Consider the following 24531-nt stretch of genomic DNA (forward strand, 5'->3'; position numbering starts at 1 on the left):
AAAATATGAAGGCTGAATTCTGACAATCAGGATAATTAGCAAAGAAGCAGCTTTTGTAAGAAAATCAACTTGATTGATCTATTTGAACACAAGATCCTTGTATTTGGTGTTTTGGATGCCATTGGTTGTTCCCACCCCATTTCTGAGCGGTGGAATCATGGAATGGTTTGGGTTGGAAGAGACCTTAAATCCCATCCAGTGCTCCCCCCTGCTTTGGGACACCTCCCACTATCCCAGGGTGCTCCAAGCCCCATCCAGTCTGGCCTTGGATGCTTCCAGGGATCCGGGGACAGCCACAGCTGCTCTGGGCAGCAGGGAAGAATTTTCTCCTTATGTCTGATCTAAATCTTCCCTTTCACACAAAACTTTAGCCCTCCATTCCTCAAGGTCCCTTTCATGGTTGGATCCTAGGAGGGATCCAACCACACACACGTGGCTGGAGCGAGCTGTGCGTGCTCACGAGAGGACAGAGCAAGCAGGTCTCTCAAAATCTCCATATAATTCATATTTTGCTTCCTTTCAAAATTATTTAACCCACCCAAGAAGCGAGAGCCAGCGATTCTTTTATTTATTGCTGATCTGAGCAGGGTTTCGAATTAATGAGGTGTTGGATGAGTTGGTAAAAGTGGCCTCTTGATTTAACGTTCCAGGGGATGACTGCTCATCTCCAGGTTCAGCCTCTCTCAGAGTCGTGTCTCCTGCAGTGTCTGAAGCAAAACCTCTTCAGTGGGATAAAGGTTTAAGTTAATTCCAGCCCTGTGTGTGTAAGGGAGTTTTTCCATTGTGCTGCTGTTCCTTGCGATTTTTTTCTGGTGTGGACTTTTTATTTTGGGCTCAGTTTTAAGCAGCCATTAACCTGGATGGTGGTGGTAGAGGACGGTGTCTGTGGGGATTTACGGGCTGGGTTACGACTTGTTCCAATCACACCACAGAGACCTTCATTTCAATCCGTGTGGGTTTAAATTCGGTGTAGAATTAATGGGGTTTACGACCAGTTCCTGTTGTTTTCTGGTGGTTTGAGTGGTGCAGCTCTGCTGTTGCCTCCTGCATCTGGTGTTCCTCCAGCAATGGTGTCAACAGCCACTGATCAGGGCTGACAGGACATCAAAGGAACCCCTGACATGCTCGTGAAGCAACTGCACTGTGGGATGAGAGGAGCTTTATCCTCATAGTTTTTATAAGCACTTTAAATGACTTCCAAAATACTTCTGGCTGTCATCCAAGGCTTCTGGACTAAGCCACGACTACCAGGAAATGTCTCCGCAGGCACCGTCGCGTCATTAGGCTTTCCCTGCGCCTGAAACTGCTCTGGTTTCGGGAGAAAAACAGGGATCAGCGTTCCTTTTCTGGAATGGTGAATGCTCATCTCCAGAGCTAACCAGGAACAGCTTTCCTTTCATCCCCTGTGCCCGGATCCCTGCTCAAATCCAAGCCCCACCCTTCGGATGCGTCAGGGCGACGCTTTGCTGGGGCAGCAGCGGCGTCGCCAGGTTGGTGACACCTTCACCTGCCAGTCAAGGTGTTTGCCCACAAAGCCTGGCTTGTATCAGGAATGCTTTGGGAATAATTTGAATATGGGAATGACTTCCCAAGGTTTCAGTGTTTGTGGCGTTAGGTGTAGGTTGCCTTTGGGTGGGAGGTTTCCTCCCCGTGGAAATGCCATCGGAAGCATCCGTCGTCTTGGGGTCTGCTGATGGACTTTAAGGTCACTGTGCTCTGTCAGTTATATTCTGATCACATTTTTCCATGGATTTTTGCAATTTTAGTAGAAATGCCTCAAGCTGCATTGCTCCAGTGAGAAAAGCAGCAATGTCCCCTTCCAGGAAAAGCTCAGTGGCTTGGGAAATCCGTTAAGCTGGTCCATAGGGATTTACTTGAAATATTTTTTTCCCCCTCCTGTTTTTCTCTGGTGATGGCAGGATGAGTTTCTTGGAAGGAGCTCAGGGCTGATTGCTTCTCCAGCAGAGATTTTCGGTTTGCTTCAATGTACCTCAGCGTCTCGGTCCCTTCCTCGCTGGCACTGCTGGAACCCCTGCTATTTTTGGATGGTGCTAATATTACTAGCCACGTTGTAAACAGGGTTGGACAACAGCAACGTCGGACTCCAGCAGCTTTTTAGGGAGCACTGGGTGTCTGAAGCTCGTTTGGCTTTAGCTGTAGCCTCAGTGGGTTTGTGACGGTCTGACAACAACAATTCTGCTGTCCCTCAGGCTGGAATATTCCAGCTCTTCCCCCAGCACTGCCAATCCCACCACTAAACCATGCCCCCTGTTAAATCCCTCCAGGGATGGGGACTTCCCTGGGCAGCCTGTTCCACTGACAACCCTTTTGAAGTGTTCCCTAATATCCCATCTAAACCTCCCCGGCACAACTTGAACTCAATTCCTCTTGGCCTATGGCTTGGGAGAAGAGACCGACCCCCAGCTGGCTGCAGCCTCCTTTTTGTTTGGACAACATAACCCTCTTGACAAAGTGGTTTGGGTTGTTCCCGTGTCTCACTGACCCCTCCGTGGCATCCCATGATCTGGTGTCAGTCTGGAGCTGTAATTCCCTGACTGTACTTACAAGGTCAGAATCTCTTTTGTTTATTTTCTTGTTCCCTGCAGCTGGTCACCTCTTCCTGCTCTTTGCCTCGAGCAGGAACAGATTCTCTTTGGGGAATCTGTTTTTGAGGGTTGAGGTTCTAATTCTTCTGTTTGAAAATATCTTAGGGATGTGCCGTTTCTTTTCCACAAATGTACAGCAGGCACAGACTGAAAATATCCCTGAGCCTCCCATCCTGGTCCTTCTGCACAGATTTGTGTTCCCAGTGTGTGGTCCAGGGCCCTGCTGACTCTGTAAGCTGCTACTTTGCTCAGTGCTTTACCACTGGATGCCTTAAATAAATCAGCTTTCTGTGATATTTGTGCTTGGGTTGTGATGGTTTTGCCCTTTTCTGGACTCTTGAGTCCAGTTCTGAGCCCCTCCTGATCAGAAAGACATTGAGGGGCTGGAGTGTGTCCAGGGAAGGGAACGGAGCTGGGAAGGGTCTGGAGCCCCAGGAGCGGCTGAGGGAGCTGGGAAGGGGCTCAGGCTGGAGCAAAGGAGGCTCAGGGGGGACCTTGTGGCTCTGCACAAGTCCCTGACAGGAGGGGGCAGCCGGGGGGGTCGGGCTCTGCTGCCAGGGAACAGGGACAGGAGAGAGGGAACGGCCTCAGGCTGGGCCAGGGGAGGCTCAGGGGGGGCAGCAGCAGGAAATTCTGCATGGAAAGGGCGCTCAGGCCTTGGCAGGGGCTGCCCAGGGAGCTTTGGAGTGCCCATCCCTGCAGGTGTCCAAGGAATTCCGGGATGTGGCACTCAGGGCTCTGGGCTGGGAACAAGGTGGGCATCGGGCAGAGCTGGGACTCGATGGTCTTGAAGGGCTTTTCCAACCTCAGTGATCCTGGGATTCTGTACTGGCATCCTCGTTTGTGTGCTGAGCTATTGAGGTCAGAGGAGATTTGTGTCACCCTCAGGCCTCTTCCCCAAAAGCTGGAACTTGAAGGGGCAAAACCAAGTCCCAGCTTTGACCCTTTAACGTGCGGGTGAGGGACACGGAATCTCAGGGCTGTGGGAGCCTTGGGGACCTTTCCTCCAGCAGAGATAACGGTGTCTGGCTGCTGTGCCCTCTCTGGAAGTGTGGATTTTTCCAAACTCTTTAACTTCAAGTTTCTCTCCTGGCTCCTGGTGGAGTTATTTTCATGTCACAGACATCCACTGTCCCCGGGGGAGGTGATCTCTGTCCCTCGTGCTCACAGACCGTGCTTTTTGTCTCCTCTGCCAGTGACTCTTAATGGAAGAACACGGAGTGACCCAGGCAGAGCACATGGCTACCATCGAGGCCCACGCCGTGGCCCAGCAGGTGCAGCAGGTGCACGTGGCCACCTACACGGAGCACAGCATGCTGAGCGCTGACGAGGACTCGCCCTCCTCACCCGAGGACACCTCCTACGACGACTCCGACATCCTCAACTCCACGGCTGCCGACGAGGTCACTGCTCACCTGGCAGCTGCAGGTAAAGCCAGGGGGGTGCTCCACACCTCCTGGTCCATCCCACCCCTGGGATGTCCCAAATTCCCCCTGGATTCTCCACAAGCTCTGCCGGCCGCTTGAATCCCCCATCATTTCTGTGTGGATCACAGAGGTGCTGGGAATTGCTGGTTTATACAGAGGTCCCTGCTAAAATGCTGCCTCAAACCACAAAATTAAAATACCAAATATGTCAAAGAGCAAAACTTATTTCAGGCCCCACATAAACAACAGCAGAAATAACCCAGGAGCGCGGTGCGGCAGTGCCGAGGCAGGGAGAGGCCACGTGTTAGGCCTCTCCCAGGGAGATCCACGAAAGATCCTGATATCTCTGGACTGGGAAAGTATTTTAGAATCACAGATTCCTCCCAGTGGAGCCAAATGTCCTCCAGGCTGGCCTTGTAGCTGGCCTCCACTAGCAGAAAAATGGAGTGATCAATAAGCACTGGGAGTCTGGCCACTCTGTATCAGACTTTATCAGGTGAATGAAGCTCCTGATGTGCTGGAGCAAACCTGTGAAGTCCCACCAAGCCCTGAGCATCCCATTGCCCTTTGCTTATGAATTTCTCAGCCTCCCATCCTGCAGGACTTTTTCTTTCCCCTTCCCTTCTAGCACACGGGATTTTCAGGCCCAGGTGGTCTTCAGAAGGCTCTGGTAGGACTCTGCTGGGAACTCTGGATTTTCAGTTTCCTTCCCATTAGAACAGGTCCTTAATCCCTTGGGAAAGCCTCAGATTACTCCTGATGCTGTAGTTGAGGTGTCCACGCAGGATTTGTGGTGCTGGACCTGGTTTCCTCTTCCCAGCCACCAGCATCTCCTCAGATCTGTCAGTTATTCAAAGCCTTGGGAGTTTTTCTGTACGTTTGGAAGGTAAAATATGGAATTCTCTGATTGTAAGGAAAACTTTAGGCTGGAATATGTGACTTTCACCCAGGACTGAGCTGGGGATTTGCCAGCTTGGGGAATGGAACCTTTCACTACACCTCCAGTGCTGCAGAGCAGAGCTCAGGGAGGAATTTGTGTCACTTGGCTCTGCTGGGGAGACCCTTGGCACCCATCCCTGGCTGGGCTGGAGGGGTCACAATGACAACATCCTTCCCAGTTCCTGAGCTGCTGGTGCTGACTGACCCTCTGTGGTTTGATTTCCAGGCCCTGTGGGGATGGCAGCAGCTGCTGCCGTGGCAACGGGGAAAAAACGGAAGCGACCTCACGTGTTTGAGTCCAACCCCTCCATTCGGAAGAGGCAGCAGACACGTTTGCTCAGGTGAGCACCCGCCTGTCCCTGCCACCTCAGGGTCCTCCAGCCAGCCCTGGTGCCCTGTGTGGTCACACCAGGTGCTGCCCAGAAGTCGCTCAGCTCGGGGATTTGTTGGGAGTGTCTTCCTGGAACCCAAGAGTTGTGTTTTAGTTTGCATTAAAGGGTTAAATTGCGGTTCTGCTCATCTCTAAAGTGGTTTTATGGTCACCAGGACTGGCACTCTGGTGGATGCACTGTTCTGTTTTAACCCCAGCTGGTCACCAGTAACAGATCCTGAGTGGCTTTAGTGGAATCTGGAGCTCCATCCACATCCCAGCTCTGCTGTGGCATAAAGGATTTATCTGCCTCATGCAAAAAGCCTTTTCTGCGGGGTCAGACAAATCTGGGAATAAATTCAGCGTGTGCATATCCAAATTCCCTTTGCCACTGGACAAACCCCACGTTGAAGAGCGACCCGGCCTTTAGAGCACGGTTTTAGGAAGAATAATCAAGGAGAGATCCCTGCCTGAGGTGAAACACTTTTTCTGCCTTTAGAAACTTCCTGTGGAGACACCAGGGCTCCAGAGCCCTCCAGGTGCTGCATTCCAGGTGCTCTGAGGCTGTTTGCCCACCTGATGGCCTCCGAGCCACGCCGGAGCCGAAGGGACTGCGCAGCCCTTCCAGCCTGGAGACACCCCCTGCAATTCCATGCTCTGGAAACATTTGTGAATACTGGCTGCTGCCATTCCCTAGTTTTTGGAACAAAGCAGTTTTTGCTTTTTGTGCTGTTTGGGATCTCATGGGGCAGTTAAATTATTGGGCAGAGTTACTGCTGGATAATAATCCTTGGGAGTGAATTGCCTGCCTTTTACAGCTCCATTCTGGTTTTCCCTCCTTCCCCCAATGTGTTTATTGCAGTGTTTCTGAAGAACAAACTCTTTTCTCCCCTGAAATACGAACAATATATTTTTAAGGAAGCTGCTCTGTGAAGGAATTATTTCTTCTCCTTCCACACAACTGCTTCATTTTATTACATTAAGAAAATGACAAAGCATCATTTTTTTTCCCACTCTGATCAGTTGAACACATGTTTGTGCTTGATTTTCACACCACTGGGAATCACTGGAAGTTCAAACTCCAGATTTTGGGATCTGTGTGTAGCTGGTGGTGCTCCTGGTGGGTCCTACAAACAGCAGGTTCTGAAATGAGCAGGACAGGGACTGAGCTGGCCCCTCATGGAGTGCTCAGGTTTTCTGAGGAAAACGCTACTTCCCTCTTGCTTTTGGAGCTTCTGCCACCATTTCTGACTCTAGCCCTGCTCAAAAGGGAATAAGAGGCAGAAAATATACAACAGAACATCTTAATTCCAAAGGGAGTTGCTGATGGGGCAGGTGTTGGGACACCTGGGGTTCCTGTGCTGCAATATTTCCAGGTCTTGCCTATCCTGTAGCTTGAATTCCTACAGATCTGGATGGAGCAGGACTTTGGTGCTGGAGAATTGCACTGTTGTGATCTGAATGCAAAACAACCTCTGTCTGCAGGCCTCTTGTGATGAATCATTCAGGTGCTTCAAGAAAACACAAGTTTTGTGTTGCTAAGACAGAGCGGGTGTGTGCAGACTCTTGCTGCCCCAGCTTTGCTGCTCTGCTGATTTCTCTTTTCACATCAATGAAAAAAGCAGAGAGAGGAGAATAATTGACATTTGAGCTGCTGGGTGACCGCAGGGAGCACAGCAGGCCTGCGGAGCGGAGGAATAAACCCAATCTGCGGCCAAGCTGAGCGGCTGGGGCTCCGTTTCTCACCTGCTTTGTGCCGGGGCAGCGCTGAGGAAGGGAGCTGGCACTGAGAGGGCTTGTGTTTCTGCAGGGCTTTCAGCTGATGCCCACTCCCTGTTTTCCCCCCGTGTTTCAGGAAGCTCCGGGCCACGCTGGATGAGTACACCACCAGAGTGGGGCAGCAGGCCATCGTCCTGTGCATCTCACCCTCCAAACCCAACCCTGTCTTCAAAGTATTCGGTGCTGCACCCTTGGAGAATGTGGTAGGTGTCCCTAGGAAAGTGAGGTAAGAACTTCCTCACCTTCTCTGCGGGTTTTGTTCTGCTCAGGGCAGCCTTGGAAGCCTGGTTGGGATCTGAAGGTCGTGTTTCAAACCCTGGAAAGCAGAGTTTAGGTTTTATGGACCTGGTTGAGTCAGTGGTCTCAGAGATCTTTTCCAGTCTTAATGATCCTGTGATTCCCTGACAAGAGGGCAGCACTGGGGTCCTCTCTTCTCTTCAAGAGTGGCTGCCTGGCACATCTCACCAGGGGGGAATATCCTGGATTAAAAATCAGAGGGAACAGCTCATGATCACAGAATCCCAGGATCACTGAGGTTGAAAAAAACCTCCAGGATCATCAAGTCCCAGCTGTGCCCGATCCCCACCTTGTTCCCAGCCCAGAGCTCTGAGTGCCACCTCCAGGCCTTCCTTGGACACCTCCAGGGACAGGGACTCCAAACCTCCCTGGGCAGCTCCTGACAATGCTTAACAACCCTTTCCATGAAGAAATTCCTCCTGATGTCCAACCTGAGCCTGCCCTGGCCCAGCCTGAGGCCGTTCCCTCTCCTCCTGTCCCTGTTCCCTGGCAGCAGAGCCCGACCCCCCCGGCTGCCCCCTCCTGTCAGGGACTTGTGCAGAGCCACAAGGTCCCCCCGGAGCCTCCTTTGCTCCAGACTAAACAACCCCAACCAATGACGTGTTTGAGCTCAGCTCTGCTGTCAGTTCCTGCACCTTGTTACAGACCCTGCCCACCACAAGTCTGGCTTCAGAACTTTTCCTTTCATCCCACAAATTCCTCCCTTGCCAGTGTTACTTCAGGTTTCATCAGCAGCTCTTCCATGGGGCCGAGCCTCCGGGGCCGCTGGGTATTTCCTGCCAGCTGTGCCCCTGTTTGCTCCTCCTGCTCTGCAGCGCCTTGGGGAAGGTGGCTGAGCCTGCATCCTGCTCCTCTCCTGGTGCTCCTCACCTTGTTTACCTGAGCCTAACAACTCCCCACAGGTACGCAAGTACAAGAGCACCATCCTGGAAGACCTGGAGTCGGCGCTGGCCGAGCACGCTCCGGCCCCTCAGGAGGTCAACTCGGAGCTGCCACCCCTGACCATCGACGGCATCCCCGTCTCCGTGGACAAGATGACCCAGGTGAGCAGCCACCCGTGGCTGAAGCAGGGAAAGAGAGGGACATTTGCATCTTGCAGTCCTGTTGTTTTGTGTGGCCTCGTCTCCAGGGGATGGCTCTGATCTCCTGTTCCCCCTGGGGCTGTAACAGCTCAGCTCGTGGTTGGATGTGGAGCTTTGTTAGTGGCACTTATTTTGTCTGTGAAAAAGAAGTGCTGGTGAGGAGAGCTCAGGCTGCTGGGAGCATTCCCCATGGAGCTGCTTTTGGCACCTCCCAGAAAGTGGGAACAGGGAAAATGTTTGTTCTGTGCTGTGTCACAATCTTTAGGCACCGAGGTTGGGAGGGTCACTTGTGGACACCTTTCTGTGTCCTGTAGTTCATTCCCTCCTCTGGTTCTTGCTGTGCATTGGAGCAGAGTTTGCCTCAGGTTTAACCCCAGATCAGACCCTGAGCGAGATATTTCTGTTGGAGACAGGGAATTACATGCCCTGGGCATGTGGAAGATTCCCTTCCTCTCCAGGTCCAGCCCCTTGCTGACCTCACTGCTAGAACAAAGTGGAGGGGACTCCCTAGGGAAGCTTCATCTGGAGGGAAATCCCCTTCCCCAGGGATGCAGGAGCTGAATTCAGGCAGGTGTGTCCTGCAGGAGGCTCTGGGTACACCCTGATGCACCAGCACAAGTTCTAAATGCTGAAAGGCAATTCTTTCCAAGGGTGGAAAGGGCAGCACACACAGAGGTGTTGGAGCAGGGCAGAGAGGTGCAGATGTTTCTGTGCTCTGCAGAGGTCACACCCTGCTCAAAACACCGTTTCTGTTTCTTAGTGGAATCAGACAAGCTCACACTAACAGTAACATTTTATTGAGTTGACTGTGCCTTGGCTGGTACAGATCATTTTCCCAATCCCTGACAAATAAGGCAAAACTCATTTCTTGGATTTTTAAACTACTGGGAAAGGTGGCACCTGCAGGATCTGCTCGCTGGCAGCTTTTGCTGTGAACCAGTAACAGTTCCCTGTGGAAATGTTCTTCTCCTCTTTGTCCTGCAGGGCCTTTGCTCAGCCAGCCCAAAGTGCTGATGTAGAGCCTCTTGCTTCAAATCCTCTCCTGCTGCTTTATGGTGAAACAAGGATCTTTTTAGGAATGGGCCTCATCATTCCAGCACAGTGAGGTAGCTCAGAAGAGCTTTGTGGAAAGGATTCTCCTGAGCTGTGCACAGAGGTGCCATCATTTTTTGTGGGAATCTTGATTCCCAGAGCTGCCAGTATAATTATTTGTATGTGCTGGCAAAAAAAAATGAGCTTTTTTGCAACTGAGTTGCACAGCACCCTATGAAACACTGGAATAAAAATAAATATAAATATAATTAGGATGGAAAATTATATAAATTGTATATAAATATAATTAGGGACTGGAAAAATGAGGCCTCTGCTTTCAGCAGGTGCCAGCAGGTGGGTGTAGAGGTGTCATCAGTGAGGAGGTGAAAATAACTCTCCTTTTAATTGCTCTGCTTCCCTGGTGGTCTGGAGGGAAATAAAGCCTTTACTTGCTTGGGCAAAGATGTTTCTCTGACCTTGGGAATGGAGAGTGTCACCCACCTGGGGTGGGCAGGAAAACCCGTGTCCCAGTGGGATTTTCACCCTGCAGCCTTCACAGAGGGGAATCTTGGTGCTTTCTGGACTTTGGTGGCAGCTGAGTTTGACCCTAAGTTTGTTCTCAGTTGCTCAGTGATGTGATTGAGGAGTAAGATTGGGTAATCTGAGCTTAATCAAGCTGAGGTCAGTGCTTCAGTCAGCTCTCACTGAGAGTTTTCTGAGCAGGTGATTTGTCCTTTCATCTGACTTTTTTTAAACTTCATACGCCCCCGTGATTGATAACCTGCTTGTAGGAGCCAATAAAAGTTATTCTGGGCCTCTCAAAAATCATCGTGGTGCCCGTTCACCTCCTGGCAGCTGCGTTCCTGCTCTCCCAGCTGGTCCTTGGCACGTGGCAGAGGGAGAATCCCTGTTGGAATCAGCTCCCATGCAGCTGAGCAATAGCCTGGAGGGTTTTCCAGCACTGGGAAGTGCAGCAGGGATGGATTCAGGGATGAGTGGTCACTTCCAGCTCTCGTGCAGTTGCTGCTTTTCCCTCTTCCAGGTGCACCTGAGGTCCTGCATGGACTCGACTTTGCTCCAGAGATCCTGAGGCTGAGCTGTGGGGATGTGTGGAAAATTCCCAGCCACAGCTTTTGCTCCATTCTAGAAACCACTTTCCTTGTTGTTTCCAGCACTGGGGAGCAGTTGGAATCCAGCTGGCTGTGCTTTGTTGCATTTGGGATTGGGATTAGCCCAGTACCATTAACCCTTGAACTTAATGTTAGAAGTTACAACACTCAGCCTGTGTGAAGGGGTGGCAAAGAAACATTTCTCACAGTTTCTCCCAAACCCTCCATCCTGGGAGTTATCTGAGCCCTTTCCAGGCTGCCAAGGGCACAAACTGGAACGTGCCACTGGATTTTTCCAGCAGATACTTGATTTTTGGCTGGTTCCTGGAGGGTGTCAGCAGAACCGTGGCTCCTGCAGGTGAATGTTCCCACCTGTGCCCTGAGGGATGTGGGGGCTTTGTGAGGGGGACATTACCTGTGTCAGAGCCCCGGCCTCGTTAGGGCACTAATTAGCCAAGTCCTCTCTCCTGACAGTGCTGCTGATTGTCTCCCCCGTGGATTAAAGACAAACCCTCCTTAACAAGTACCGTGAGTAGCTTGAGCCCTGAACTCCCATGGACCAGTAATTAATCCAGCTGGAAACAAGGAGCCTGTTGCTGATGGCAGTGCAGGGGAAGGAGCTTTTTAACTGTTTTTGCACCAGGCAGCTCAAAAAAGCTGCTGTTACCAGGTTTGTGTGAATAAATGGGGCTTCATTCAGGGAAGCTGGAGCATGTCAGGGTGACACGAGGGTCTGCAGTGGAAGGTGGATCATGGACAGGCTGGGAAAAAGGTGCTTTGTGCATATTCCATATGTAACGTGGAAAAGGCAGCTTGAAATGAGTTCGTGGCCAGCTTGGAGCCAGTGGATGCAGCATCCAGACTCTGTCCAGACAAGGGAAGGGAGCTGGGGAAGCTGGAGCACGAGGAGAAGGGTCTGGAGAACTGAGGGAGCTGGGAAAGGGGCTCAGGCTGGAGCAAAGGAGGCTCAGGGGGGACCTTGTGGCTCTGCACAAGTCCCTGACAGGAGGGGGCAGCCAGGGGGGTCGGGCTCTGCTCGCAGGGAACAGGGACAGGAGAGAGGGAACGGCCTCAGGCTGGATATTGGGAAAATTTCTCCATGGAAAGGGTTGTCCAGCCCTGGCACAGCTGCCCAGGGAGGTTTGGAGTCCCCATCCCTGTTTGAATTTCAAAGCCCTGTGGATGTGGCACTTGGGGACGTGGGCAGTGGTGGCCTTGGCAGTGCTGGGAACAGTTGGACTTAAAGGTCTTTTCCATTCCAAACAACTCTGTGATTCTGTGAAAATAATTTACTCTCAAGGCTCTGAAGGGATGCAAGGAGCTGCTCCTAGATGCAGTTTTTAAGCTCTAAGTTAACGTGATTTCCTGTGGCATAGGGTGAGCTCTCTTCTTCCTGCTCTGCAGCTGACCCAGCCTTTTCCTGGTGCTCCAGGGAGTCCCTGGTACAAAACCAATCTTGTCATAAAACCCTGTGTGAGTTCTGTATTTATCTTGACAGGACAGGGCTGGAGGAGTGTGAGATTGTGGGTTCCACACTCGAGCAGTCACTGAAGCTCCATCCCCTTGCAGCATCTCTGTAAAGGATGCATCAGCTCATGCCTGAGTTCCTGCCACTGTAGGGACATGGAGTGTGGGGTTTTTAATGGGTTATTGTGGTTTATTTATTTCTTTTTTCTGTTTCAGGTTGGCTTGTTCTCTCCGTGGCAGTGTTTGAGCCACAAAGTGTCAATACAATGTGTGTTGCTGCCTTGGTGTTTTAATTTTGTTTCAGCTGATTTAATTTTGTTTCTGCTCTTCCACCTGCTGTCAACCTTGGGAGTCTTGGGAGAAGATGGCAACATGTTGTCCACCTTCCTTGGGCGTTCAGGCCTCTTCCAGTCGATGGCTCCAACAGGATGGAAGTTGAACAAAATAATTCTGTACAATGCACCTCAAAACTACCAGAGATGTGAATTCCTAAGCACCTCTCAACCTTCTGTTTGTTCCAGGCACAGCTGAGAGCCTTCATCCCTGAGATGCTGAAGTATTCCACGGGTCGTGGGAAGCCAGGCTGGGGCAAGGAGAGCTGCAAGCCCATCTGGTGGCCCGAGGACATTCCGTGGGCCAACGTCCGCAGCGACGTCCGCACGGAGGAACAGAAGCAGCGGGTGGGTGTCTCCCCTGTCTGCCTCCAAATAGAGCACAGGGGCCTGCAGAATGGTTTTTGGGAGTGGTTTTTCCCTTGAGGGACAAAGGAAGAGTCCGTGTCTTGGCCTCCTGGAGGAGGGGAGGGATGCTGTGCCCTCCTGAGCAGCAGGGAGCTTTGTGCTTAAAGGAAAGAGTCATGGATGTGCAGTGGAGCCAGGAAAAATGAGAGAACTGGGTGGAAAATCTTGGGTAAGGTTTCTACCAGCCTGTCACAGAGACAATCAAAGGAAGGCACCGTGGTGGTGGTGGTGGTGTGGAGGCAGCAGGACCTGGGCAGGCTGGTTCAGGACAGGTTGGGTGACGAGGCTGGAAATGGTGCTGTGGCAGCATTTTGGTGCTTTGCCAAATCACCATGGTTTTCTGCTTGGAGTCACAGAATGGTTTGGGTTGGAAGGGCCTTTTTAAAGGTCATCCCATCCCTGCAGTGAGCAGGGACATCTTCACTGCATCCCGTGGCTCTCCAGGGGGAGTTCCTTGGGGAAAGGAGGGGATGAGCAGAGGGAGATTAAATATTGGGGTTGTTCGTTCATGAATCACTGCAAACCACCCGAGAAACCCCAGTGAAGACAAAGGTGCAAATCCCAGTGCTGTGCTGGTTCAGAAAACTTTCCTGGACTGACTGTCCCCTCTTCCCTTGTGCTGGAAGGTGTCCTGGACCCAGGCCCTGAGGACCATCGTGAAGAACTGCTACAAGCAGCACGGGCGCGAGGACCTGCTCTACGCCTTCGAGGACCAGCAGACCCCACAGACCACGACCACGCACAGCATCGCCCACCTGGTGCCCTCCCAGACCGTGGTACAAACCTTCAGCAACCCTGATGGCACCGTGTCCCTCATCCAGGTGAGAGGAGCTCCTTGGATTTTCCATTTCCAGCACAGTCTGCCTCAGGGAGGTGGTTTAAGGAAGTTCCTTTCAGGAGCTAAACTTGTCCTTCAGGAATTTTGTCTTTATCGTGTCTTACCCCACAACGCTCCCCACACACAGATCCATCCTCATCCTCTCTCTTCCCCATTCCCACCCCTTGCTCTCCAGTGCAAGGATTTCTGCAATGTGGTCAAACAGTTCAGGGATTTGCCCTGAATGTAATGAACCCACTTACAACAAATCCATTTCGTGGAGTCACCACACAGCACCTGAGGTGGCCCTGGGAGGAAAGGTGGTGGACCTGCCTTCCTTTCATGGCATGAAGTGTAGTTGAATCAGCAGACCAGGTATTTCTGTGCCCCTGCTCTTCATCTTACACCTGAAGTGTAATATTTTTATTACAAGCACCAAATACATATTTATCCCCATGGAATAAGGATTCCTCTTGCAGTGGTTTTTGGCTCAGTGCTGCTGCTGTTTTCCCTGTGTTGCCTGTGTGGGAAGGCAGATTCTGGCAGCACAGGATGTCAAAAAAAATCGGTTTTCTCTTGAAACTTCCCACAAACTCCTTGTTGGCAGTGGGGTTTGAATCTCAGTTTCCCCTGTGCCTCCAAACCACCACTGGTGGTGGTTCCTAACCAGGCCCAGCACTTTGTTCCTCTTGAGCATCACGTTTTTAGTGACATCTCAGACATAATTTCCTGACATAATGAAGATAAAAACTGGCTGTATGAGTAGGGTTTTTCCCCCCAAATGAAGCTTTTCAGTGCTTTTTACAGTCTTCTGTTCCTCCCCAAGGCCCAGCAGACTTGCCAGGCTGGTTCTCTTTGCCCACCTGTCCATACATTTTCCCTTTCACTGGTGTCCTTTCAGGTGCTGGACACCTGAGATCCCCTTGACTTCCTGGCATTTGTATTTAATTCTCCTTAGAGACAAAGCTGCCCATCTCCCTGCCTTTGTCCTTTCCCAGCTGTTAAACGGGGAAAAGGTGATTTCCAAAGGGGTACTGAGGATGAGCTAATGTTTGCCAGGTGCCTGGAGATGAGCCCCAGGGAATGGGAAGCAAGGAGGGTGTGCAGGGAGTTCCGAGCCAGGACTGCTGGGTGGGTTTTAAGGGAGAAGGGAGCTGACTCCACCGTGCTCCCACAGCTGCTCTTCCTGAGGCTGGGGGAATGGTGAGGCCTTCGTGGACATGGGGACAGCATGAGGGATGTACAAAACTTGTACAAAACTTGCTTCCAGTCTGGAAGCTGCCATGGATTAACATGATTCCAGCTTGGGATTTCCTCTGGAGACAGCTCTGTGTTTCCTGTGAGCTCTGCAATTACAATTGGTCACAGAATCACGGGGTGGGAGGGGGTTGGAATGGACCTTAAAGATCCTCTCATTGCCATGGGCAGGGACACCTTCCATCATCCCAGTTTGCTCCAAGCCCCATCCAACCTGGCACTGGACACTTCCAGGGATGGGGCATCCCCAATTTCCCTGCACAACCTATTCCAACACCTCCTCTCCAACCCTCCTGGCAAATTCCTTATCCTTTTTACTCTGAGAGCCCCTCTGCCTGAGCGACGTGGGCATTTCCTGCAGTGACAGATGCATTATTCTGTTCTCCTCCACAGGTTGGCACCGGTGCCACGGTGGCCACGCTGGCCGACGCCTCCGAGCTGCCCACCACAGTCACCGTCGCACAAGTCAATTATTCTGCCGTGGCTGATGGAGAGGTGAGGAGCTGCCTCAGCTTCACCCAGGGGCACCTGGGTGGCCTGCCTGAACTTCCATAAATGTCTCAGTGGTCCCAGCCTGCAGAGTTAAGGGGTGACACAGAACAGGAGACTGTCATTTCATATAGGAAGTGCTGAATTGTTGTTGTTTCAACTCAGGGCTCTGCAAACACAGTTATAGTGGAAGCCTTAGGTCTGAATTTCATACATTCTTTTATACCTCCCCCAGATTATTTATTTTGTATTTTGTTTTGGCATTCCCATGCCTAAATCTGAACGCTCAAACTTGCAAACATTTATTTTCCCCCCCTTTTTTTTTTACCAAATAATACATTAAAAATAATACGGTTTTTTCTGCGTATTTCAGAAACATTCCCTTAAAGTTATAAAGATTTTGTTTGCCCTCTTGGCTTCAAACCCACCTTTAAATGAGGCTGCAGGTCCCTTTCTGTCCCTTTCCTACCCAGCCTGCTCTGCCTGGCTGGGGTGTCGCGGCGAGAGGTGGCAGCACAGAACAGCTTTGCTGGCCTCAGAGCCTGTTCCCATCTCAGACCCTGAGTGAAACAGCCTGGAGCGGCCTTGGAGTACTTTGCAGCTGCTTTGAGGGTTTTCAAGAACCGGTTTTATCTCCTGAGAACTGAAAGAAATCTTTCAAAGGCACAACTAAGGCTGGATGGGGCTCACCCATCCCAGGCCAGGCTGGAGCAGCCTGGGTTAGTGGAAGGTGTCCCTGCCCATGGATCTGGGTGGGTTTAAGGTCCTTTTACACCCTCTCAGCTGTAGAATCTCAGCGGCTCAACCTTTGTGGAGCAGGGCCTGGGCAATCCCAGCTTCTTTTCCTTCTTTCCTTACTCCATCCCTGTTCTGGAACACCTTGGGCACCTTCGCAGGGCGCTGTGTGTCACTGAGGTGTCCCTTCCCACCCGCAGTTTCGGGTTCTTCCTCCCTCTCCATCCTGTTTTGGGATTAACCTTTGCCCAAAGGCAGCAAAATTTCCTCGTGCAAACTTTTACCTGGAGTCTTGAGCCAGCTCTGCTTTTCTGGGCTTTTTATCCTTCTCCATCCCAACGAATTGAGGTGTTTTTTCCATCACTTTCTACAACATTTTTGTTTGTGTGTCTCAGCAGTTGGTGAGTGTCCTGAAATGTTTATGGGGATGGGAACAGGGATGGGGGGTGGAGGGAGATCTTCATCTTGCAAAGCAGCCAGTAGGATTTGTCAGCAGGCCCTCCACTTCTTTGGTCCAAAATATGTTTTTAGTTCTCATCCTGGTGGATTTTGTGGCCATAAAATCATTATCTCCTGAACCGTGAAGCTCCAAATGAAAATATAGGGGAAAATAAGCAACTGGGTGAACTTTAGGTAATATGAAAATCATCTGTGTGAAGGTCTGGAGTTAGGGAATTTTAGGGATACATGAACACTTCCAGCCACCATCATTTTTTATTAAGCAATATGGCTCGATCCCATCTGAGGTCACAGGTGCTGTCCAAATAAATCCTGGATGGGAACATGGACAATCCCCAAAATGTCAGTGGATGGGTTCAAATAGAAACAGGGAGGAAAACACAGCCCCTTTCCCTGAGAGATGTGATCCATGCTGGGCTCCAGCACTGCAGAAACACAGAATTCCAGAGTAGTTGGGGTTGGAAGGGACCTTTGGAAATCGTCCAGTCCAAGGTGGGCTCACCCAGAGCAGGTGACACAGGGACACGTCCAGGTGGGTTTGGGATGTCTCCAGACTCCACAGCCTCCCTGGGCAGCTGTTCCAGAGCTCTGCCACTCTCCATGGAAGGAATTCTTCCTCCTGGTGAGGTGGAACTTGCTGTGTTTTAATTTATGGCCATTAAGCACAGCTAATTAATGAACAGCCCAGGCTGGCAGGCAGTGATCTGAGTACAGCAACAACAGCACTGCCCTGTTTTGTTGAGGATTTGGCTGGACAAGAGGGATTTCTGGGCTTTTGAGGACTTTTATGGATCTTTATGGAATATGAGCCTCATGGCTGGTGAGGGCTGTGGTGCCCAGCCACATCCTCAGGTGGATCCCAGCCTCCCTCCCTTTTTCCAGTGCAGGACTCGGCGAAAACCTCTTGAAATGATCCGTCTCTTTCTTTTTGGGAAGCAGCCACCCCTTGAGGGGATGATGCCTGATCCTACAGCCTTTCCCTGTGTTCCCCTCCCAGGTGGAGCAGAACTGGGCGACGCTACAGGGCGGGGAGATGACCATCCAGACGACGCAGGCATCGGAGGCCACGCAGGCGGTGGCTTCGTTAGCGGAGGCGGCGGTGGCAGCGTCGCAGGAGATGCAGCAGGGAGCCACTGTCACCATGGCACTTAACAGGTACCTGGAGAGGGGACAGCTGGCACAGCCCGGGCCTGGCATCTCCTTCCTGGGTGTCCTTCTGATGGTGCAGAGTCCGCTCTGTACCCTGCTGAGAGGCTTTTCCTTAGCGAATTCCTGTGGCGGGCGGTGTCCAGGTGTGTGCGGGACGGTTCCTGATTCCTGCTCTGTTCAGAATCAGAATTTCATCCACAGGCCACTGTTTTTGGGGGGTTTTTTTCCCAGTCTTTCTGAAGTAGAAGCTGAAGGAGCTGCAGTGCTGGAAGGAGCTCTGTAAGGGTTTTGGCTGCGCTCAGATCTGAGGTGTAGCTCCACAGGTCCACCCAGCAGGACAAATTATTTTTGCTCAGCTCTGCTGAGTTGCTTAAACTTGTCCTGCTGTTCCTAGAACCTGGAAATGGCTGTGGCACTCCCTGAGGGAGCAGGGGCACCTTAGGAAATCACAGCACAGCAGTGAAGGAGGTTTCCCATTGCTGAGGCGTGGACAAGAATTTTCCTCTTCCAAACCAGGATCCTGCTTAGAGGCTGTTGGCTGAGCAGCCAGGGGATGGGACAGGGCACCAGACCACACTGCTGGTGGCTGGAATAAAGCTCCAAGACCTTGTTCCATCCAGAAACTGCTGAAGGAATCACTTTGATCCCAGTTTGCTCCCAAATTTCTGTTGGGATTGAATCCCAAACACACCTAGAACTGTTTCTGCTCTTTGTGGTCCAGGTACGGGTCCTTGAGATATTTCTTGTCTGCTACATGAGGCTGGTCAACTAGGCTTTTTATTTACTAATAGTTTCCCTGTAAAGTTCCCTTTTAAAAGCAAATGATCTTTTCAGGACACTGGAGTTACAGGAAAAAGCCCCATCTCCCCAAATCCAACTTGCAGAATTTTATCTTGCACATTTCCGGGATTCTGGATTTCTCTATGTGGGTTTTTTTTTTTTTTTCCCAAGTGGGAAGGTTGGGCATGGGGTTACACCTGATCCCAGGTTTGCTGAACTGCCCTTGGCCTTCCTGCAGGGAAAAAGCCTTTCCAGAGCTCCAGGCTCAGGAGAAGGATGTGCCAAGGGGAGTAGGAAAACCAGACAAGAAAATATTGTGGTGCTCTAAGAGTGTTTAAGAGCTGCTCTGAGACATAGAGCGGCTGTTTAGAGCTGAAAATCCACCCTGAGTGGATGCAGTAGGAAAGAGTTTGGCATCTAAGCAGGAAATGAGGGAAGAGAAGGAAAATACAGGAAAATACTCAGAAAATATTTGAGTCAATTGGTCGAGCAGAGAATGAGCAGAGGAGGAGCATCCATGGGGAAGCCAAGGGAATTCCCTGCTTTTTTAGCTCATTGTGGTAAGAATTGGTAGGAAATTTGGCTCCAGGAATGTTTTACCACTGCTGAGCAGATATTGTCAAAAGAATAAATTGAGTATTGGGAGTTACAAGGAAAGGCATAAAGGACAAGCCAGGATTAGGCCTCTGGAATAACTGATGGGGCATTCACATCTTGAATGGTGTGGGAAGTGCTCACCACTCAGATAGAAAAGGTCTGGAAAGGACAAGAGTGATCAAAGCCCAGGAAGGATCCGTGCCACAGCGGGCTGGGGCTCTTCAGCTTGGGAAGGAGATCACTGGAAATGTATGAAATTGTGAGGAAAACAAAAAAGGAAAGGTTTTATTGTCTGTTTCTCACCATCTCAGACTAAAGGGCCGCCCAGCCAGGAGTTTGAGGCACTGTAATGCAATTTTTTTTCTTCTAATTAAATGTGGAGCTCTTTGCTCCAGAATGCTGGGGAAGCAAAAGGTGTGGATGGGTTTCAAAGGGGATTAGAGACAAATCAGAGCTGATGGTCCAGAGGGAGTCTCTGGGAAGCTGGGAGGGTGTGGGAAGGGAAGGATTGTGCACAGCCCTTCCTAAATATCTGATGCTGCTGTTCTCACAGCAGGGCTGCTGCACGAGAAGGGCTTTTGGCCTGGCCTCATTTGTGTGGAGATATTTACCAGCACTCTGCTGAAAATAACCCTCATTAAAAAGAATTATTGATCCGCTTGGCTGGGGAGGAGTTGAAGCCAGAGCTGGTGATGCTGGTCCTGGCAAGCTCTGGGCCTGGTTCAGGGCAAGGTGAACTGGCAGAACCAGGGATGAAAGCAGAGCTCTGAAATCTGCAGAGCCCCAAAGGATGTGCCAGTGCCAAAAGTCTGGTACCTGAGTCCCAAGGCAGGAAGGAGCCATGTGGAATGACTGCTTGGATTGTCCCGAAGTCTTGGGCAATCCCAAATGAAAGGATGCAACAGTGAGAACACAGGGGTGTTCTAAGACACCTGCAAGCTGAAAAAATCCACTGGAAGCAGCTTCTTCCCATCCATTCCTCCTCCAGCGTGGATTTCCTCCTCTGCATAACTTCATCCAGGCCAGATACGAATCCCTCTGCTCTGGATCGTTCTCTGGGCCTGTGTTTTCCTGGTTAAAATGGAACGATTTGTTCCTTTGGTGTTCCTAACCCTGCTCTCCCCTCTGCATGCCCGCAGTGAAGCCGCTGCCCACGCCGTAGCCACGCTGGCCGAGGCCACCCTTCAAGGAGGGGGACAGATTGTCCTGTCTGGGGAAACTGCAGCAGCGGTCGGGGCGCTCACCGGAGTCCAGGATGCCAATGGTAAGGCTTCTGCAAAGCTTTTATTTGGGTTTTTTTAAGTTAGGCTCTTAAAAACGGCCTTTGCCTCTCTTTTTATTGAAATGTCACCGTTTTGGTGGTAAAATACTCCTCCCTCACTCAGGGGGTCACTGACCAGTTGTGAGTTATCATCTCAGGGTGGAATGGGAGCACTAACCCTCTGTTTGCTCCCGTGGTGCTGGTGGCTCTGCTCTTCCCGTCCTCTGCCAGCTGGCTCTTTATCCTTATTTTCTGGGGGGGAGAACTTCCCCGTGGTGTGTGTCTGTGCCTAGCACAGGAAGGGCCAGGCTTGATCAATTAACGCAATTAGTTGGTGCCATAATAAACTCATCTCCAGAACTCTTTAACCAACATTTTATTGCTTATTTCCTGCCCTTCTCAAGGCTTTTTTTCTGTGCTTGGTGCCTGCTCCTGAGTCAGCCTCGGCTCCTTTTCCTCCTGCTTTATTTTCCATCTTCCCACCACAGTCGATCCCTTGGTTCCAGGGATTCTCTGTAGCATTTCTCACCTGTTATGTCCCTTCTGCCACATCTGGTGACTTTTGCAGCTCTTCAAACTAGAAATAAAACTGTAAATCCATAGAAACCGCTCCAAGGGATGAATGGAATGTGCAAATGTGCCTCGTTGGGGCTCATCCACTGCCTCCAGCTCCGTGCTTCTGCCTGACCCTGGAGGTGTTCGAGGAACACCTGGACGTGGCACTTGAAGCCTTGGTGTTGGGTCATAGGTTGGACTCAGTGATCCCAGAGGTCTTTCCCAGCCTGACTCTGGGATCATTTCCAAGCTCAGACTGGTTATTATGGCATTATCCAAGAAACCCACTGGTTATTTGGATTAAGTGGAAGGAGGTGTCAAAATCAGCCGGAAAAGGGAGCAAAGGGTGAAGTTGTGAAGAAAACATCACCTCGAGGGGGTTTTTTGGACGTGAATTGCCCAAGGAGGGCCACGGTTGGGTGGCAGAGCTGTCAGTTTGCATGAAAAGCAGGAACCTGCTTAGGTGAGGGCTCGAGGCTGACTTCCATCAAAATCCTCATCCAGCCGGGAGCGCGCTCCCTTTGAAACGTCGATGTTTAGTTTGCAGTGGAGGGAGGAGGAATTTGACTCGGAGCTGGTTGGATTCCCTTGCTGTGGAGTCAGCCAGCCTGAAGAGGGAGCAGAAATGAAGGGAAATCCCTGTCCTCGGAGCTGGGAATGCATCTGGCACCGAGGGAGGAGCAGGATTGTGTTTATTCTGCCGGCAGCCTGGCGTGAGGGCGATAAGTGCTGCGTGTTTATCGGAGGCAGGATCTGACCCTGGATGCTCAAAACCAGCAACTAATCAGATTTGGAAAAGCAGATCTGCACCCCTGGCTCCTTTTATGCTCTGCTTGCCAAAATGCTTTCACGGTCTGGATTCCTGTGGATGCTTCCCCTAAAAACTCCCCTTCTCCACACCCTCCCTGAGTCACTCCGCCTCACTCTCCCAGCATTGATATCATTTTAATGCAGGCTGGGCTGGTTTATTTTTTTTTCCCTTTTTTTCTTCTTTGTTTTTTTCCCCTTCCTAGCAGCCGAGTTGGAAATCAGATGGGATTTAGAGTGCATTAAGGGGAGAGACTGCAGCATTTTCCTGTGAGCAAAACCTCGCCCACAGCCCCTCGCCTGGTTTCCACTCTCCTTCGATTTGCTCTAATCTCCGGTGGTATTAAGGGGAAGGGCTTTGGAGTCCTTGGAAGCTCCATGCTGTTGGTTCCTTACGTAACCAGCTAATATATCTCCCTCAGGGATGGAGGAGATGTTGGTATCCATTGCTGCTGTCTCTGTCTGGGGAGGGAGAGCAGATGGGTTTCCAGTGCTGGCACTGCCGGCAGGATTTATCTCCATGCCCGGGGTGTCAGTGGGAGCATCCTCCTGGACACGATTTGATGGATGCAGCAGGAACAAACTGCTCTGTGCCCTTCTGTCCAGAGGAGGTGGAATTGGGAGTGATTTGGGGAAAACAGCTGCCAGAGCCGGAATGGTCCTAACCAGCAAATTCCCCCTGCTCGCTGTTGCTTGCAAGGTCTTAATTTGCTGATATTCCCAATAAATGCTTCTCTCTGGGAATGCTCTTAGCCTTCTGCAGGACTTTTCTGAGGAAAAATCCTATCTGGAAGCGTAGGATAGAAATTTATCCCCATCTTATTGATAGGGAAAAGGAGAGAGTTTGACACTCCTGGAAGTTTCCAAGGCCAGTTTGGACAGGTTTGGAACAACCTGGCGTAGTGGAAGGTGTCCACTATCCATAAAGAGATGATCTTTAACTCACTTCCAACCCAAACCATTCCATGATTTCTATCAATATTTCTGGAGGTCAGGCAAGATGTTTCACTCCTGATTTTAGCCATTAAATGGAATTACTCTCTTTTATTATTTTCTTCTATCTCGCTTTTGCATTTTTCCCATCCCTTCTCTGGTATAACAGTAACAATAATAATAATAATACTACAAGACAACCACGATGGCTAAAAGGAGGAAACATCCGTGTATTCATGGATATGTTGGAATCTAGGGCTGGATGTCTTGCAGGGAGCCCAGGAACGTGGCCGAACCGTGAAAGGGCTGTGGATAATCTTGTGATCTGTTACATTCCCAGCTGAAGGAAACAAGATCTCCTGCTCCCATGCAGTGTCAAACCAACTAAGTGCATTATGGTTTTCCTGCTCCTCCGGAGCATCTGCTCGGAGTGGGGACGCAGGAAGCGGTGACCCCACGCTTGGAGGCTCAGATGGTTTTGTTCCTAAGTGGTTGGCATTAAACAGAGGAATATGGAGAGCGAGTGGAGGGGATGGTGGCAGCACCAATCGGTGAAAATCCTGGGAAATGCTCTGCTGAGGGGAAGCGCTGTGCTCTGGAGCTGCTTTTGGAGTGAGAGAAGCTCGGTGGGCGTTGGAAGGAGCGGTGCCGGTGCTGGAGCATCCTCCTCCTGCAGCCTTTTGTTTGCCATTGATCCGTGGGGGCCCTGAAAGCTGCCAGGGCTTCCCGGCTGCATCCTGAAATATTGATGAGGCTCCTGGTGGGGCTGTGCCTGCGCAGGGCTGCCTGGGAGGGGCAGAGCAGCTCCCTGACCAAGGAAGGTTTAACAGCCTCGGGGTCGTCACAAATCTGGGGTTGTTTCTGAAGGTGAGAGGAGTGGAATGCTCCAAGCTCCAGCTCCAAGCTCCAACCCAGTGGAATTCAAACCAGGGCATGGAATGAGGCACAATGGAAAGAGTTGGGAAGGTAGAGGCAGGGGAGGATGTGGGATCGAGCCATAACCAGGGAATTAATTTCACAGACCAGAGCCTGGTCCAGCCAGAGACCCAATGGATCCTGCTCGTCCCCCTTGGCTGCCCTTTTCCTGTCCCCAGAGCACATTTTCCTGCTCGATCTCCTCCCCGTGCTGCTGGAGATGCTGCTGGGGAGCACAAAGGGGGACACTGAGAGGAGCCTACACCAAGTCCTGCCCTTCTGCATCCCCCCAGCCATCCCGAAAACCCAATCCCTGCTCTCTGTACAACCAAAGGGGCCGTGCTTAGGGCTGAGGGTGAGCCAGGATTGTGCCTGGGGAGAGCATTAGGGTCTGACGTGGGCGGGGGGGGATTAGCGAGCTCCCTGCTTTCGCAAACCCCGGCGAGGAGGCGTCAGTCCCCGAGCGTCTCGTGCGGGATAAAGGAGCCCCCAGCGGCATTTGGGGTGACAGTGCCACGCGGAACTGCTGCCCCAGGGGGTGGTTTCGGTGTGGGAAGAGGTTTAAATGCTGGAAAAGCTTCAGGTCTGGCCAAGGCTGCCGAGCTTCCCACACAAAGTCAACAGGTGGGAAGCTGTCCCCAGCCTTGGCCGTGCAGATGGGAAATGGGAACGCTCCTCTCGGCAGCTCCGGGCCTGGAGCGCGGCTGCCGCTCCCACCCGGCTCTCTGAGGGAAAACACATCCAGGAGGGAAGGGCAGGATTGGGATCCCGTTCCCTATCCTGTGGGTGTCTCCCAGAGAACGCTCGGATACGCTGGGAAAACCCGGCACAGGTTTTTGGGATCCCTGTCCTTGCTTTGGGATACCTCGGGATAGGGAGGTGCAATGCTGAGCCACTGGGACCTGGTGGCTTTTTCATACGAGAAAACT

The 24531-nt window shown here is 51.3% G+C and overlaps 1 protein-coding gene across 5 annotated transcripts in view; it reads left to right on the plus strand.

Annotated features, from left to right (window-relative positions):
• The first annotated feature begins 249 nt into the window (after positions 1-249).
• Positions 250-24531, plus strand: part of NRF1 (nuclear respiratory factor 1) — a 45341-nt gene continuing 21059 nt past the window's right edge. For 3 of the 5 annotated variants that reach the window (XM_017727978.1, XM_008628842.2, XM_008628843.2), the window contains exons 1-9: positions 3300-4034; positions 5199-5313; positions 7198-7324; positions 8321-8461; positions 12630-12788; positions 13475-13669; positions 15316-15417; positions 17603-17760; positions 20271-20395. In XM_017727978.1, coding sequence (XP_017583467.1) covers positions 3812-4034; positions 5199-5313; positions 7198-7324; positions 8321-8461; positions 12630-12788; positions 13475-13669; positions 15316-15417; positions 17603-17760; positions 20271-20395 — 1345 coding nt within the window. In that variant the 5' untranslated portion in view covers positions 3300-3811. Of the gene's footprint in view, positions 2838-3299; positions 4035-5198; positions 5314-7197; positions 7325-8320; positions 8462-12629; positions 12789-13474; positions 13670-15315; positions 15418-17602; positions 17761-20270; positions 20396-24531 lie in introns of those variants that run through there. The other 2 variants (XM_017727979.1, XM_017727980.1) reach the window with 2 other exon arrangements.

This window comes from Corvus brachyrhynchos, unplaced genomic scaffold, assembly GCF_000691975.1.
Source record: "Corvus brachyrhynchos isolate BGI_N302 unplaced genomic scaffold, ASM69197v1 scaffold182, whole genome shotgun sequence".
Taxonomy (NCBI): domain Eukaryota; kingdom Metazoa; phylum Chordata; class Aves; order Passeriformes; family Corvidae; genus Corvus; species Corvus brachyrhynchos.